The sequence below is a fragment of the Durio zibethinus genome, chromosome 15, assembly GCF_047325235.1.
Source record: "Durio zibethinus cultivar Kanyao isolate XHJ-2024 chromosome 15, ASM4732523v1, whole genome shotgun sequence".
Classification (NCBI taxonomy): Eukaryota; Viridiplantae; Streptophyta; class Magnoliopsida; order Malvales; family Malvaceae; genus Durio; species Durio zibethinus.
The window spans coordinates 18,066,617-18,081,010 of record NC_143176.1 but is presented as its reverse complement, the minus strand read 5'-3'; the positions used below and the strand labels follow the sequence as shown (position 1 = coordinate 18,081,010).

Sequence of the window (14,394 nt, the reverse complement as noted above, 5' to 3'; positions counted from 1 at the left end):
GTACATAAAAATTCAATGGGATGTGTACTGGGGTAAAGAGATGAAACTGACAGGAAAGAATAGGCTATTTACTACTTGAGCAAGAAATTTACTGATTATGAGTCCAAGTATTCACCATTAGAGAAGATGTGTTGTGCATTGGCCTGGACAACTCGAAGACTCCAACAATACATGCTTTATCATGCCACTTGGCTCATAGCAAAGTTGGATCCTATTAAGTATATCTTTGAGAAGCCTTCATCGATAGGAAGAATAGAACAATATCAAGTTATACTTTTAGAATATGATATTATTTATGTGACTCAAAAGGCTATTAAAGAGAGTGTAATAGCCAAATTTCTTGCTAATCGTGCAGTCGAAGATTATGAGCCAATGAAATTAGATTTTTCTAATGAAGATATGATGGCCATTGAAAAAAGTGAACCTGTTGAAAAGTCTTAAAGGATGCATTTTGATGGAGTTGTTAATGCTTTGGGTCATGGTATTGGGGTAATTTTAATATCTTTCGATGAACATTATTACCCCATCACAACCAGGTTGAATTTTAATTGTACAAATAATGTGACTGAATATGAGGCCTGTGTTATGGGTCTACAAGTAACGATTGAAAAAAAGATCAAAGTGTTAGATGTGTTTGAAGATTCAGCTCTAGTCATCTATCAGTTGCTAGAAGAATGGGAAACAAGAGATTCCAAGTTGATACGGTATCATAATTACATCTCTAAGTTGGTTAAGCAATTTGAAGATGTTCAATATGAACATCTGCCTAGAGAGGAAAATCAAATTGTTGATGCACTAGCTACTCTAGCTGCAATGATCAAAAGAGATACAAATATTGAGATCCAACCTATCAAGCTGGATATGAAAGATGTACCAACACATTGTTCAGGTGTCGAAGGAGAAGTTGATGGGAGGCCATGGTATCATGATATTATGCAATATATTAAAAGTCAACAATACCTGAAACATGCGACAGAAAATGATAAAAGGACTTTTAGAAGATTGGTTATAAGTTTTCTCTTGGATGGAGATGTCTTCTACAAAAGGGGTTGAGATCAAATACTTTTAAGATGTGTGAGTGCAGCTGAAGCAAAGAGGATTATTAAAGAAGTGCATGATGGAGTTTGTGGGGCACATGCAAATGGTCATATGATGGCTAGATAAATTATGAGGGTTGGTTATTATTGGTTGACAATGGAAAGTGATTGTATTGATTATGCCAAAAAATATCATAAGTGTCAGATTTATGCTGATAGGATCAATGCTTCTCCAATAGCATTACATGTTTTGGCTCCTTCATGGCCGTTCTCTATGTGGGGCATGGATATCATCAATTTTATCACTCTAAAAGCTTCAAATGGGCATAGATTCATCTTTGTGATGATTGATTACTTCACCAAATGGGTAGAAGCTGTATCATATGCTAGCGTGACCCAATCTATGGTATGTAAGTTCATAAAAAAAGAGATAATATGCAGTTATGGGCTTTTAGAGACAATTATTTCTGATAATGCCAAAAACTTAAACATTAAAATGATGAATGAAGTGTGCACTCAATTCAAGATCCGTCATCATAATTCTGCACCTATCACCCGAAAATGAATGGGGCAGTAGAGGCTACGAACAAGAATATCAAAAGAATCCTGGAGAAAATGACTGATACTTACAAAGATTGACATGAGAAGTTACCTTTTGCTTTGCATGCTTATAGAACATCAGTCCGAACATCTATTGGGGCCACTCCATTCTCTTTGGTATATGAAATCAAAGCTGTGCTACCGATCGAAGTGGAAATTCCCTTGTTGAGAGTCCTGATGGAGGTAGAGTTAGAAGAAGCAAAATGGGTTCAAAATCACTACGAGCAATTGAACCTCATTGAAGAAAAAAAACTCACGGCACTTTGTCATGGTCAATTATATCAAAAGAGGATGATAAGAGCACATGACAAGAAAATCCGTGCTCATCGCTTTAGGGAATGAGAATTAGTGTTGAAAAAGATCCTTCCAAATTAACATGACAATCGAGGAAAATGGACACCAAATTGAGAGGGTTCGTACATGGTGAAAAAGGTCTTTTTCGATGGGGCATTGATTTTGATAGAAATGGACGAAAGTGATTTACCTACTCCAATAAATTCAGATGCTGTGAAGAAATATTTTACTTAAAAAAAGAAAAAAATAAAAAAAAGTTAAAAAATGAAAAATAATGACTTATCTAAGCTAAAAACCTGAAAAAGCAACTTGGATGTACTTACAACATTGGGGCAGGTATAGTTTGACGAACTTTGAAGAATCAAGAAAGTCATCTGATTTAGTTTTAGAAAAAGAATTTGAGAATATTTTGTTCATGATTATTTTGTGATCATTATTTGGGCACCTTTGTTTCAACTTAAACACTTTGCCATGCACTTATTATTAGTATAATGAAATATGCTATCTTTCCTTTGAAAATAACATCTATCCATTCCTTTATCCTCATTTGATATTTTTGTTCACTATACAAATGAATGAAAGAAATGTGTGATTGCATTTTGTTTATCTTGAACTTAAAATGATGAAAAGAAAAACAAACACAAAAGATCCCAGCATTACTTTTTTAAAAATTAACAAAGGCAAATGAAAAAGGATGAAAAAAGCATGACAAGACATTGATGTTGTAGACTTTTGAAGAAGAAAAGTATTACAAGAAGAACATAATGGTCAGATGTTAAGAACAAATTGGTTATATGGCAATTATTGAGAATTCTGATAAAAGAAGCAAAAATGAGAGATTTTGATAACCTTTTTACTACCATGAATAATTTTGATTGCATTACATGTATTACATTTAGAGCACTTAGTACATACATCCATGAGCAGTTATAATAAAGATAGAGAGTTTCCATTTCCTAATGAAAAATAAGATTTTGATATTCGGATGAAGACAATGATCAAACAAAATATTTCAAAAGAGAGAAATTTGTTTATTCAAATATGAGAACTCAGTTTCGAGAATAGATAAAATTTTTAAAGTTGTTGAGCCTCTGTTTAGATGAGCTTTTTTCAAGATTAGATTTTAAAGTTATTGAACCTCTACTTAGATGAGCTTTTCTAAGATGAAAAGTTTAAAGTTGTTAAGCCTATACTTCTATGAGCTTTTTTAAGATGGGTTTTTAAAGTTGTTGAGCCTCTGTTTAGAGAAGCTTTTTTCAAGATTAGATTTTAAAATTGTTGAGCTTCTGCTTAGAGGAGCTTTTCCAAGATGAGAAGTTTAAAGTTGTTGAGCCTCTATTGAGAGGAGTTTTTTTTTAAGATAGATTTTTAAAGTTGTTGAGCCTTTGTTTAGATGAGCTTTTTTCAAGATTAGATTTTAAAGTTGTTGAGCTTCTGCTTAGAGAAACTTTTCCAAGATGAGAAGTTTAAAATTGTTGAGCCTCTACTTAAAGAAACTTTTTCAAGAAAAATTGTTGAGCCTCTGCTTAGAGTAGCTTTTTTTAAAATGAGATTTTAAAGTTGTTGAGTCTCTACTGAAAGGAGCCTTTTTCAAGATAAGATTTTTAAAGTTGTTGAGCTTTTACTTGGAGGAGCTTTTTTAAGATGAATTTTTAAAGTTATTGAGCTTCTGTTTAGAGGAACTTTTTTGAAGATGAGATTTTTAAAATTGTTAAGCTTTTACTGAGATAAGCTTTTTCAAGAAGTTTAAAATTGTTGAGCCTTTACTTAGAGAAATTTTTTTAAGATAGATTTTTTAAAGTTGTTAAGCCTCTACTGAGAAGAGCTTTTTTTAAGATAATTTTTTTAAAGTTGTTGAGCCTTTGCTTAGATAAGCCTTTTAAATTTTCAAAAATATTGTTAAACTCTTTGAGCCTTAAAAAAAATTTATTTTTTTGCTCAATGTCTCTTTTTTCAGAACAAAATGGTTGTTTGTTTATTTTTATCGTATTCCTGATTCTCAGAAATAGGCAAAGAAAGGCAACTGTAAACACCATTATTAAAATTTTTTTTATTATCATTATTATTTTTTTTCTTTCTATTTTTTTATTTTTTTAATTTTTCCTTCTTCTTCTTTCTTATCTGATTCAAGTTGACTAAGGTATGAATGCATTAAATACAATCACCAAAGTCTAAAATGCCAGCGGTCGCCACCACCGGTAGTTACCCGACACGCTACCTCACTTGACAGCGTAGATTTTAGGTTAAAAAAATGAGATTTGAATCCCAGAAAGCTCTATAAATAGAGCTTGTTACCTACAAGAAAAAAGAGAGATGAGCCATCAATTAAAAAAACCAGAAGCTCTGCCAAAAAATTTTTTTTCTACCAGATTCTAATAAAAAAACAAAAAAACCATTTTGTTAAACAAAAAAAAAAACTCAACCTCTAGAAACGAAGGCCACAATGTCAAAAAAAAAAAAAAACACACAAGCATAAAAAAAAAATTTGGCCAAAACTTTCAGGCCAAATCTACGCTGTTTGGGATACTTTTAGGTGAAACAAAGGCTGGATCTGTGTTTAAGGGGTTGAGGATAACATTTTAGGTGATTTTACCTTTTTTCGATCACCGGCGACGATGACCAACGATCGGTGCGACGACAAAATCGGTCGACCACCTGTGTTTGGCTGATGAAAAAAAAAAGGGTTTTTTTGTGAAAAAGGAGAGAATGACTGAAAATTTTTTTTTAACCTTTTATATAAACCGTCAAAATCAAAATGACGCCCTTTTAGCCCTTGAGGATTTGCGCTTCAACCTATGACCCAACATGGGGTTCGCGCTATCGACCTGGTGATCCGTGTCTCCTTTAGCCCCGACCGATCCAGTTGAATCGACCTAGACCAAACCAAACCGTCCCTTAACCGTCAGATAGAACTAGACCGGACCAAACCGTCGATTCGACTGACCCGCGTTGATCGAACCGTTGATCGTCCAATTCAGGTGAAATTTTTTTTTTAAATTTTGTTATATATTATTTTATTAATATTTATGCATATTAAAATATTAATATTTGTTAGATTAACTGATAAATATGTATTTAAATTTTTTATAATTTTGTTAATTTTTAAAATAAAAAATAAGCTTAATAATAATACAAAAATAATAAAAATGTAAGAAAAGGAAAGTTTTTATCCAATGATGAGATTCAAAGGTACTCTGAGTAATGATGCCTACGAAATCTCTGGGTGAGAAGATTTTTTTTAAATACTATCAGTGTATTGGAGTATTTATAAAAAGTTTTCAATACAATAAAATTTATCTTTTTGTTAATAAAAAATAAAAATTAATTTATAAAAAAAAATAATAATATAAATGAGAAAAAAAATTATCCAATGACTATAAAAGTATTCCGAATAGTGATGCTTTAAGAAATTCTTAGGTGAGAAGATTTTTTAAAATATTACTAGTGTATTAGAATATTTATATAAAAACTTTAATATAATAAAAATTCATTTTTCTTCAATATTTAAATTAAAAAATTAATAAAACAATTAATAAAATTTTTTAAAAAATAAAATGTGTGCATCAACATGGTAACATTCTACATTGCATGCATGAAATAAATTTTTATGAAAAATAAATTTAAGCCTCCGAATATTAGATTTTAAGGTATTCCGAGAAGCGATGCCTAAGAAATCTTTATGTGAGAAAGAATTCTTTTAATGTTATCAACTTACTGAAACATTTTAAGAATTATTTTAATAAAAAGGTTCTAATTTAATTTTCTTGAATAATAAATAAAAAAAAATTTCTAATAAATAAAAAAAATCAAGAAAATTATTTTTCAAACACCGAAAATAGGACTATTTTTTTATTAAAATCAAAAGATAACACATAGTTAATTGGTACCATTTTTAAACGAACGCTATGGGGGTGCTAACCCTTTCCTACACGTAATCGATTCCCGAACCCAAACTGTTGTGCAGACCCTAAAATTATTCTTTTAATAAATTTTAATTAATTTTAAGATTTCATTAAAAGGATATGTTTTAATAGGTAGCCAATTGCACCTAGCCAAAAATGATTGGTGGCGATTTCGTTATTTTCTATATCGTTTTCAAATTTGTCGGACGGATATAAAACCATTATGACAGGCCCAGACTATTGAACAGACGCTAGACTTGTTGATCGAACAGTTTAGATAAAAAAATTATTTTTATTTTTGATTTTTTTATATATTATTTTTGTTATTTTGAGTTTTATTATTAATATTTATACATATTAAAATTTTTTAAATTTCTTAGGATGAATATTTGTTGTTTTTATAATATGAAATTAATAAAAAAATTAAAAAAATTAAAAAATGATTTTTAAATTTTGATTTTTTTAAATATGAAAAATAAAAAATAAAAAATGTAAAAGAAGGAAATTTTTATTTGACGACGAAATTCAAAGATACTCTAAATAGTGATACCTATGAAATCTCTAAGTGAGAAGATTTTTTTAGAATACTACCAATGTATTAGAGTATTTATAAAAATTTTTCAATACAATAAATTTTTTTTTGCTATAAAATAATAAAAATAAAAATTAACTAATTTGTTAAAGAAAAAATGAGAAAAAAATTTATCCAATGACGAAATTCTAAAAATATTCTAAGTAGTAATGCTTTACACAATCCCTAGGTGAGAAATTTTTTTAAAAATATTACTAATGTATTGGAATATTTATAGAAAATCTTCAATATAATAAAAATTTTCTTTTCTTCAAAAAATAAAAAAAATCAATAAAATCAATAAAATTTCTAAATAAGAAAATAAAATATGTGTATCAACATATTATCATTTGCATTGCATGCACGACATAGTTTTTTATGAAAAATAAATCCAAGGCTCCGAAGATGAAATTTTAGAGTATTCTGAGAAATGATATATAAGAAATCTCTAAGTAAAAAATAGTTCTTCTAATGTTACCAACGTATTAAAATATTTTAAAAATTATTTCAATAAAATAATTCTAATTTATTTTTCTCAAATAAAATGGAATAACAAAAAATAATAAAATTTTAATAAAAACAAAAAAAATGAAATTCTAATAAACAAATGAAGTCAAAGAAATTATTTTTTAAACACTAAAACTAAGATTGTTTTTGTCAGGATCAATGGATAATACATAATTAATTTATATCGTTTCAAATGTACACAATGAGGATACTAATCTTTTCGCACATGTAATCGATTCATGAATACAGATTGTTTTGTACCTTAAAATTATATTTTTAATTAATTTTAAAATTTTATTAAAAAATATATTTTAATTGGTAATCAATTGCATCTAACCAAAATAGATCGATGATGATTCCATTTATCATTTTCCTTTTTTAGTTTCTAAAGTCATGGGCGGCCCAAAACCGTTAGCGAGAATAAGGCAATAATTACAATGAAAAAACAAAAGTGCAAGTTAAAAAATGCTCTAACTTAAGATAACAGATCTTTCTTGAGCTAGGGTTTTACGCTTTTTTTTTTAATTTCCAACAAATTCTTGCCAAGTTTCATGCTTCTTTTTTTTATTTTGACAAATTCTTGTCAAGTTTCAACAAAGTTATTGATTCTTTCAGTGATTTATATATATATATATATATATATTATATTACAACATACATAGTTACCTGATAAACTTTCTTGACATGGACATTTACATGGACAGTTTCATTTTTTGACACGTAAAAAAATTCCTAAAATTTATCTTTATAATGACACATAAGATATTTACTAATTTTAAATTATTTATAAAAAAGATATATTTAAAAAATTATTGAATTATCTAAAATTTTAAATTATAAATAAAAAATCAATTTAAATTTTAATGAAATTCTTATCCCTATATCACCTTATCTCAATTTAAAACTAATTTTTAAGTAATTTAAAACCAAATCCAAATTGAAAGTAATTTAAGTAATTCTCCCTTTGAAGCATTATTTTTCTTCATCCTTTAAACCCAAAAGCCTCTCTAACTATTCTTTAACTGAAGCTTTTCAATAACGTGCTATGTTTCTTTAAGCTTCTCAGTTTCTCTTTGTTCTTTTCAAAACCCATTTAAGGTAACTCCCTCTCGAAACCCTAAACCCCTTTATTTCCTCAAAATTATTTTCCTTGAAGAATTGTTGTAAAAAATAAAAGTCTCATTTGCTTTGTTAAATGTTTGTAGCACATGTAACTGACCATCATGTCCCATAGTAGGAAGAAGTGGACTGGGAATAGAATACGTCCCTTATGGCATATAACCATAAGTTTGCTGGTACATGTAAGAGCCATTATCACTATAAAAATCCTATCAATAGACATTAAACTTATCAAATACAGACTTAGTCTAACATGCAACTGGTGTAGATCACAAAGCAGACTAGCACAAAAATTTCAAATCCAAAATCCTTCAAAATAAAAATGTTAGTAAGATCATTCAATTAACCCATAGTCACCAAACAGAACATTAGCAACACCTTGGCCTTCAGTCCTTGGAAGTCAAACAGTTACAAGTTCAACAATTGATGAAAGATAGGGTTGCATAACAACCGGTTGGCTAGAGATGACCACAACAACACATTTCAATTTAAGTCTACATTGATCAAATGGCTGATGATCTTGCTGTTCTTAATGGAAATACTCCAATTCAAGTTCACCAAGATTTCTGTGAGAGCTTTAAGTCTGTATTTTCACCTTTCATTGGTTCTACAATAACGGTAAGAGGTTTTGCCTTCAAATAACTTGATCAAATAAGCCAATGTCTTAGACCCTCTTTTAGTGTACTAATGCTAATGACTTCTATATTGTGGTTTTTCAGGGAATCTCAATGAGTCTGGACCAGATGGCGAGCTCTGTTATCCCTTTCGCCACAAGCATACCAAAAGTGGTATAATTAGTGGAGTTGGAAAGTTCCAATGTTACGACTTCAACATGCTTAATCTTCTTAAGCAAGGTACTGAAGCAAATGGAAATCCATTATGGGGACTAGATCGTCCACATAATGTGCCCATTTATAATCAGTTACCTACTCAAATAGTTTCTTCAAGGATCACGGTGGATCAGGGAAAAGTCTTTATGGTGATTTCTTTCTTTCTAGGTATTCAAGCCAACTTATATTTCATGGAGATAGTCTTTTCTTTCTTGAAAATTTACAAAAATTTAAACTTTTTTTATATAAACAATATCATTTATAATATATTATATATAAATTATCATTTAATTGTAACTTAACATTTATAAATATATGATTATATATTAGATCAATAATTAAAAATAAATTTAAAATTATAAAAAATTTAATAAAAAATTCAGTGAGTTAAAAAAACTGGTTTCATTATAAAATTGAAGATAGTACCATCGTATAATTGAAGGGGGAAGTCTCTAAATTGAAACTCTTTGATGATTGAAGGAAGTGTAGGATCTTGCCCGGAGTTGATGGGCTCGTGTCTAGATAGTAATGGCTCCATTAATCTTACTCTGAGAATGGCTGGAAACAAGGAAAAAGGACGAATTGAGGATGAGAGAGATGCAACTAAACCAAATGTAATGGACTGGAAAAAAATCTTTGCAGCATCTGTCGATCAATCATTGGAGTATTTTCCACCTCTGAAGGAAGATAGGAGAGCGGTTGTGAAACCTCCAAGTGAAATTTTTTAGGAAGGAATACACAAATGGCAGGATTCTTTTGTATTGTATTTTTTAGAAAGAATCCCAAACTTCAGCTTGTTTTAAAGAATGGTCAATAGTCTTTGGAGAAAAGATGGTCCAATTGAGATGAAACCAGTGGGATTGAATCTATTTGTAATCCAATTTCCACATGCAGAAGCAAGGGACTAGGTTCTTTAGCATGGTCCATGGCATAAAAAGAATAATCGATAGTTTAGAAATGGGAATCTGGCATGAAAACTTTGGAGTTAAACATGGAAAAACTGCCAGTTTAGATTCACTTGGGTAATGTTCCACTGGAGCTTTACTCACAAAAAGGATTGAGTTATATAGCAAGCGCGCTAAGGAACCCTATTTACATGGATTCAATTACAGCAAAACAATAACGACTTTTATATGCTAAAATTTATGTTGAATTTAGGGCTAGCCAAGAAGTTTCTAAGTACATTGATGTGGAATTAAGGGATGGATCCCATGTCTCTGTTTCGGTGGAGGTACCATGAATGCCTTAGAGACGTCTCCATTGTTGTGTTTGTGGACATTGGAAAAGTCTCGCCCACAGAAAGCTACCAAAACTACTGCAAAAATTTGGGTGCCCAAAAAGAGGGAGGATAAGGCTGAAACTTCTCTACAGGAGAACAAAATGATTGAAGTAGTGCATAAAGAAGACCTTAAGGGGATTAATTTGGATGTAGATTTGCCTACAGCTGCTAGTCCTAGAAGAAATCAGATTGATACCTTAGCAACCCAGCCATCAACCACTGCTAGAGGAGGCTCTATAAACAAATTTGCTATTTTAGAATCTAATAACCAAGATATGGAAGAGGAAAGAGTAAGGGAGCCAACCACCACCCTCACCAAAAAAGAAGAGAACATCTGCTGCAGGAGTGGCAAACTTGATGCAATCGCTGAAATCTAAGAAAAAGGGGCCTATAGACAAAGGAAAAAATGTCAAGGCAGGTTCTACTATAATTAGTCTACCTTCTTGTTCTTTTGCATGAATATACTAGTTTGGAACACTAGAGGATTGAATGATCCTCAAAAGCAAATTGAAGTTGTGTACAGAATAAACAAACTAAATGTAGATATTGTATACTTTATAGAAACTAGAGTAAGAAAACATAAAATGCAGCCTATTCTAGACAAGTACTTTGCTGGTTGGGGTAATATTCATAACTCTACAGCAGACATTAATGGAAAGATATGGGTTCTCTGGAAAACCCATGTAAGAATTGATATGCTTGATTATCAGATCAATGTATTACTAGCAGCATCATGCATGAATCAAGAAAGTTTTACTTGTGGGCTATATATGGCAGTAATGATGGAATCCAAAGAAGAAGACTCTGGTCCCAATTATCTTCACTCAGTGGTAACGTTTCAGATTCTCCATGGTTATTGGCTGGGGATTTCGATGTTATAGTTAATCTTACTGAGAGCTCAGATTACAATGGCAACCAAACTGCTAGCTCAGAGACAAAAGAGTTTCAAAGTGACATTACGTGGCCATATCTCAACAGGGCCTCTCTTCACTTAGTCCAATCATCAACCTGGAAGTTATTTAGCAAGGAAACTAGACAAGATTCTTATAATGATGCGTGGCATACTACTTATGCCAACTCACATCTGGAATACTTGGCTTCGGAAGTCTCGGATCATTGCACTACTCTTATTAGACTTAAAATGGCTAGTCACTCTCCTCCTAAGCCTTTTAAGTTTTTTAATTACTGGACATGCAATTCAGAGTTAAAGTAGATCATGGAAAACTCCTAGCGAGTGCAAGTTAAAGGCAACCCAATGCCTATATTACATATGAAGTTTAAAAGGCTGAAAATAGAGTTGCGGAAGCTTAATCATGACTGCTATGGGAATTTATTAGACAGAGTACAAACTAAGGGAAAAGAGTTGGACTTAGTACAAGTGTCTATTCTTTCTCAAACTCCAACGATAACTTGGTTGAGTTGGAAAGATCTCTCTCCTTTGAGCTAAAAGCACTTATGGATGCTAAGGAAAGTTATTTTAGGCAAAAGTCTAGAATAAGGTGGATACAAGAAGGGTATCAAAATATTACGTTCTTTCATAGAATGATGGCAGCTAAGCAAAAAAAGAGCACAATCAGGTTTCTAACTGATGCAAGATGGTAACAAGCTAGAAACCATTGGCCAAATCTCACAGGAAGTTGTTTCGTTCTTTAAAAAGCTAGTTGGTATAGCTAACCAAAATGTTGTAGGCTGTTCGCACGAATTCCTGGTTGAACTTCTACAAACTGCACTTCCTACTGAAACTCAGAAAACTTTTACAAGACTTATGACCAAAGAGGAGATAAAAAAAAAAAACCATGTTTGCACTCAATAGTGAGAAAGCCCTAGGTCCGGATGGCTACGCGCTCATTTTTTTAAGCATTCTTGGACCATAGTGAGATGTCCGTAAGGCTGTTATGCACTTTTTTCACACAGGGAAAATGTAACATGCCTTTAATTTAACAATTATTGCACTAGTACCAAAATGTGTAAATCCTAGTAGCATCAAGGATTATAGGCCAAACTCTTGTTGTTCTATAGTCTATAAATGTATTACTAGGACATTGGCTAATAAGCTTGAGAAGTTCCTCCCAAAAGTTATCAGCAGTAGTCAAAGTGCTTTTATTGGAGGGAGAAGTACTACAGATAATATTTTAATGGCACAAGAGATGGTCGGGGGAATGGTAAAGCCACTCTATCGCCAAGATGTGTTATCAATGTTGATCTTTAAAGAGCATTTGGCTAGCTAAACTGGCAATTCATTCATGCTGTACTGCAAACAATTGGGCTACCTGCAAGGTTTATATGATGGATTTGTGAGTGTATTGCCACTCTCTTGTATTAAATGTCTCTGAATGGAGGATTGGTAGGCTACTTTAGAGGTGCAGGGGGATCCTCTCTCTCCTTACATATTAGACTTGGCAATTAATGTTCTTTCTAGGCTGCTTGATGCAATAGCCAATCATGGAGTATTGCCTATCATCCAAAGTGTAAGAGAATTGGATCGACCCATTTATACTTTGTAGATGACATATTAATTTTTGCAAAAGGGAATTTAGATTCTATCATGATGGTAAAAGAGGTATTGAAAGTATTTTATACATTTTAGGATTGCAACTAAATTGTGCAAAAAGTGAGCTATTTCAGATTAAAATTGACAAAGATGAACTATTAGTCATTCAACAGGCTTCTAGATTCAAGATTGGCACACTGCCAGTCAGATATTTGGGAGTCCCATTGGTCACTAGAAGACTCACAGAAAAAGATTGCACTATATTGATAGAAAAGATAACATCTAAAATTAAAAGCTGGGTTGCAAAACAACTTTCATATGCCGGCAGAGTGCAACTCATATAGTTCGTAATTTTCAGTATGCAGAATTATTGGTGCAGACATTTCAGCTTGCCCAAGCACGTGATAAACAAGATTAACCAACTTTGCTCAGCCTTTTTCTGGAAGAGAGAGTAGGAACAACAAAGAGAGCTAGAGTTAGTTGAAAAGCAATTTGTTATCCTAAGTCAAAAGGAGGACTAGGACTCAAAGATTTAATATCCTGGACTCAAGTCTGCCTCTTGAAAAACATATGGTTCATTTTTATAAAAGCTGGTTCATTATGAATTGCATGGCTTGAGCTTATGTTCTAAAAGAAAGGAGTGTCTAACAAGTTCTAATTCAACTAAACAGCAGCTGGAGTTGAAAGAAGTTGTTGCAACTAAGGCAAACTGCTTAGCAATTCATTAAGCTGAAAAGCGGAGTGTAAGTTTGGCCTTTTCCAAATAATAACTATTCTGCTACTATTGTATGGAAGACCCTTAGGCCTAAGCAAGGAAAAGTCAGATGGCATAGGCTAATATGGTTCACACACTATATTCCTAAACAGTCATTGATCTCTTGGATTGCTATACTGAATTGACCACCAACCAAAGATAGGCTAAGAGCTTGGAGAATGGAGACTGATGATAGGTGTGGGTTATGCAAGATTGAAGTAGAAACAAGGGATCATATGTTCTTTGGCTGTGCATACTCAAAGGAAGTCTGGCAACTGTTGCTTCAATCATGCAAAATTCACAGAGTAGTGGAGAACTGAGATTCAGAATTAAACTGGGCAACAAATAGATTGAAAGGGAAAGCATTGATAATCATCATTTTGAGACTAGCATGGAATGCCTTCATATATCACATATGGAGGGAAAAGAACTCCTGAATATTCAAGCAAAAAGAAGAGGTAACAACACACCTACAAAATCGAATTAGAGATGATGTTTGAATACAATTACACGGGCTAAGTCATTTTGCTGCAGATAGAGTCACTAAAGAGTTATACGATGCTTTGAACCTAAATGTGGCTAAGGTAGAATAGGCTGTTAGTTAATTGTATACACAGTTGGATAGTTACTTTGCAGCAGAACTCTACTTCCTTGGATAAATAAAAATACAACTTATCCAACAAAAAATAATTAAGGTGATATTTACATTAAAAATTTAAAGTGAAATAAATATAACCACATTCTTTCAAGAGAAAAATCAAAATTAAATTAAAATTAAATCTATTACTAATTTAAATCAAGATATTATTTTTAAACTTAATAATTTTAATTTAAAAATTCAAAAATATAAAAATTACATGAATGTAAATCAATCAAAGTCACATTCTAGTTTAATCTTGTCCGGATCGGAAGTGGAAACAAAGGCACATAGTTTTTATGCTCTTTAGAAGTAACTCATCGCACCACACTGCACTGCACTGCAAAGTTGCTTCACAAATAGTTCTTGAAAA

The 14,394-nt window shown here is 31.6% G+C and overlaps 1 protein-coding gene across 1 annotated transcript; it reads left to right on the top strand.

The window, feature by feature from the left end:
- The first annotated feature begins 8,537 nt into the window (after positions 1-8,537).
- LOC149514731 (uncharacterized) lies at positions 8,538-10,100 on the top strand. Its single transcript, XM_089744243.1, has 5 exons — positions 8,538-8,655; positions 8,750-9,028; positions 9,341-9,558; positions 9,755-9,882; positions 10,019-10,100. Exons 1-5 carry the CDS (start codon positions 8,538-8,540, stop codon positions 10,098-10,100), a joined length of 825 nt encoding a protein of 274 aa, XP_089600369.1.
- Positions 10,101-14,394: the final 4,294 nt, after the last annotated feature.

Excerpts from the sequence above, each read along its gene's own strand:
- LOC149514731 (XM_089744243.1), top strand. The coding sequence starts at position 8,538 with ATGGCTGATGATCTTGCTGTTCTTAATGGAAATACTCCAATTCAAGTT. Across the intron at positions 9,029-9,340 it reads GGTGATTTCTTTCTTTCTAG|GAAGTGTAGGATCTTGCCCG; the intron begins GTATTCAAGCCA and ends TGATGATTGAAG. Across the intron at positions 9,559-9,754 it reads TGAAGGAAGATAGGAGAGCG|AAGCAAGGGACTAGGTTCTT; the intron begins GTTGTGAAACCT and ends TTCCACATGCAG.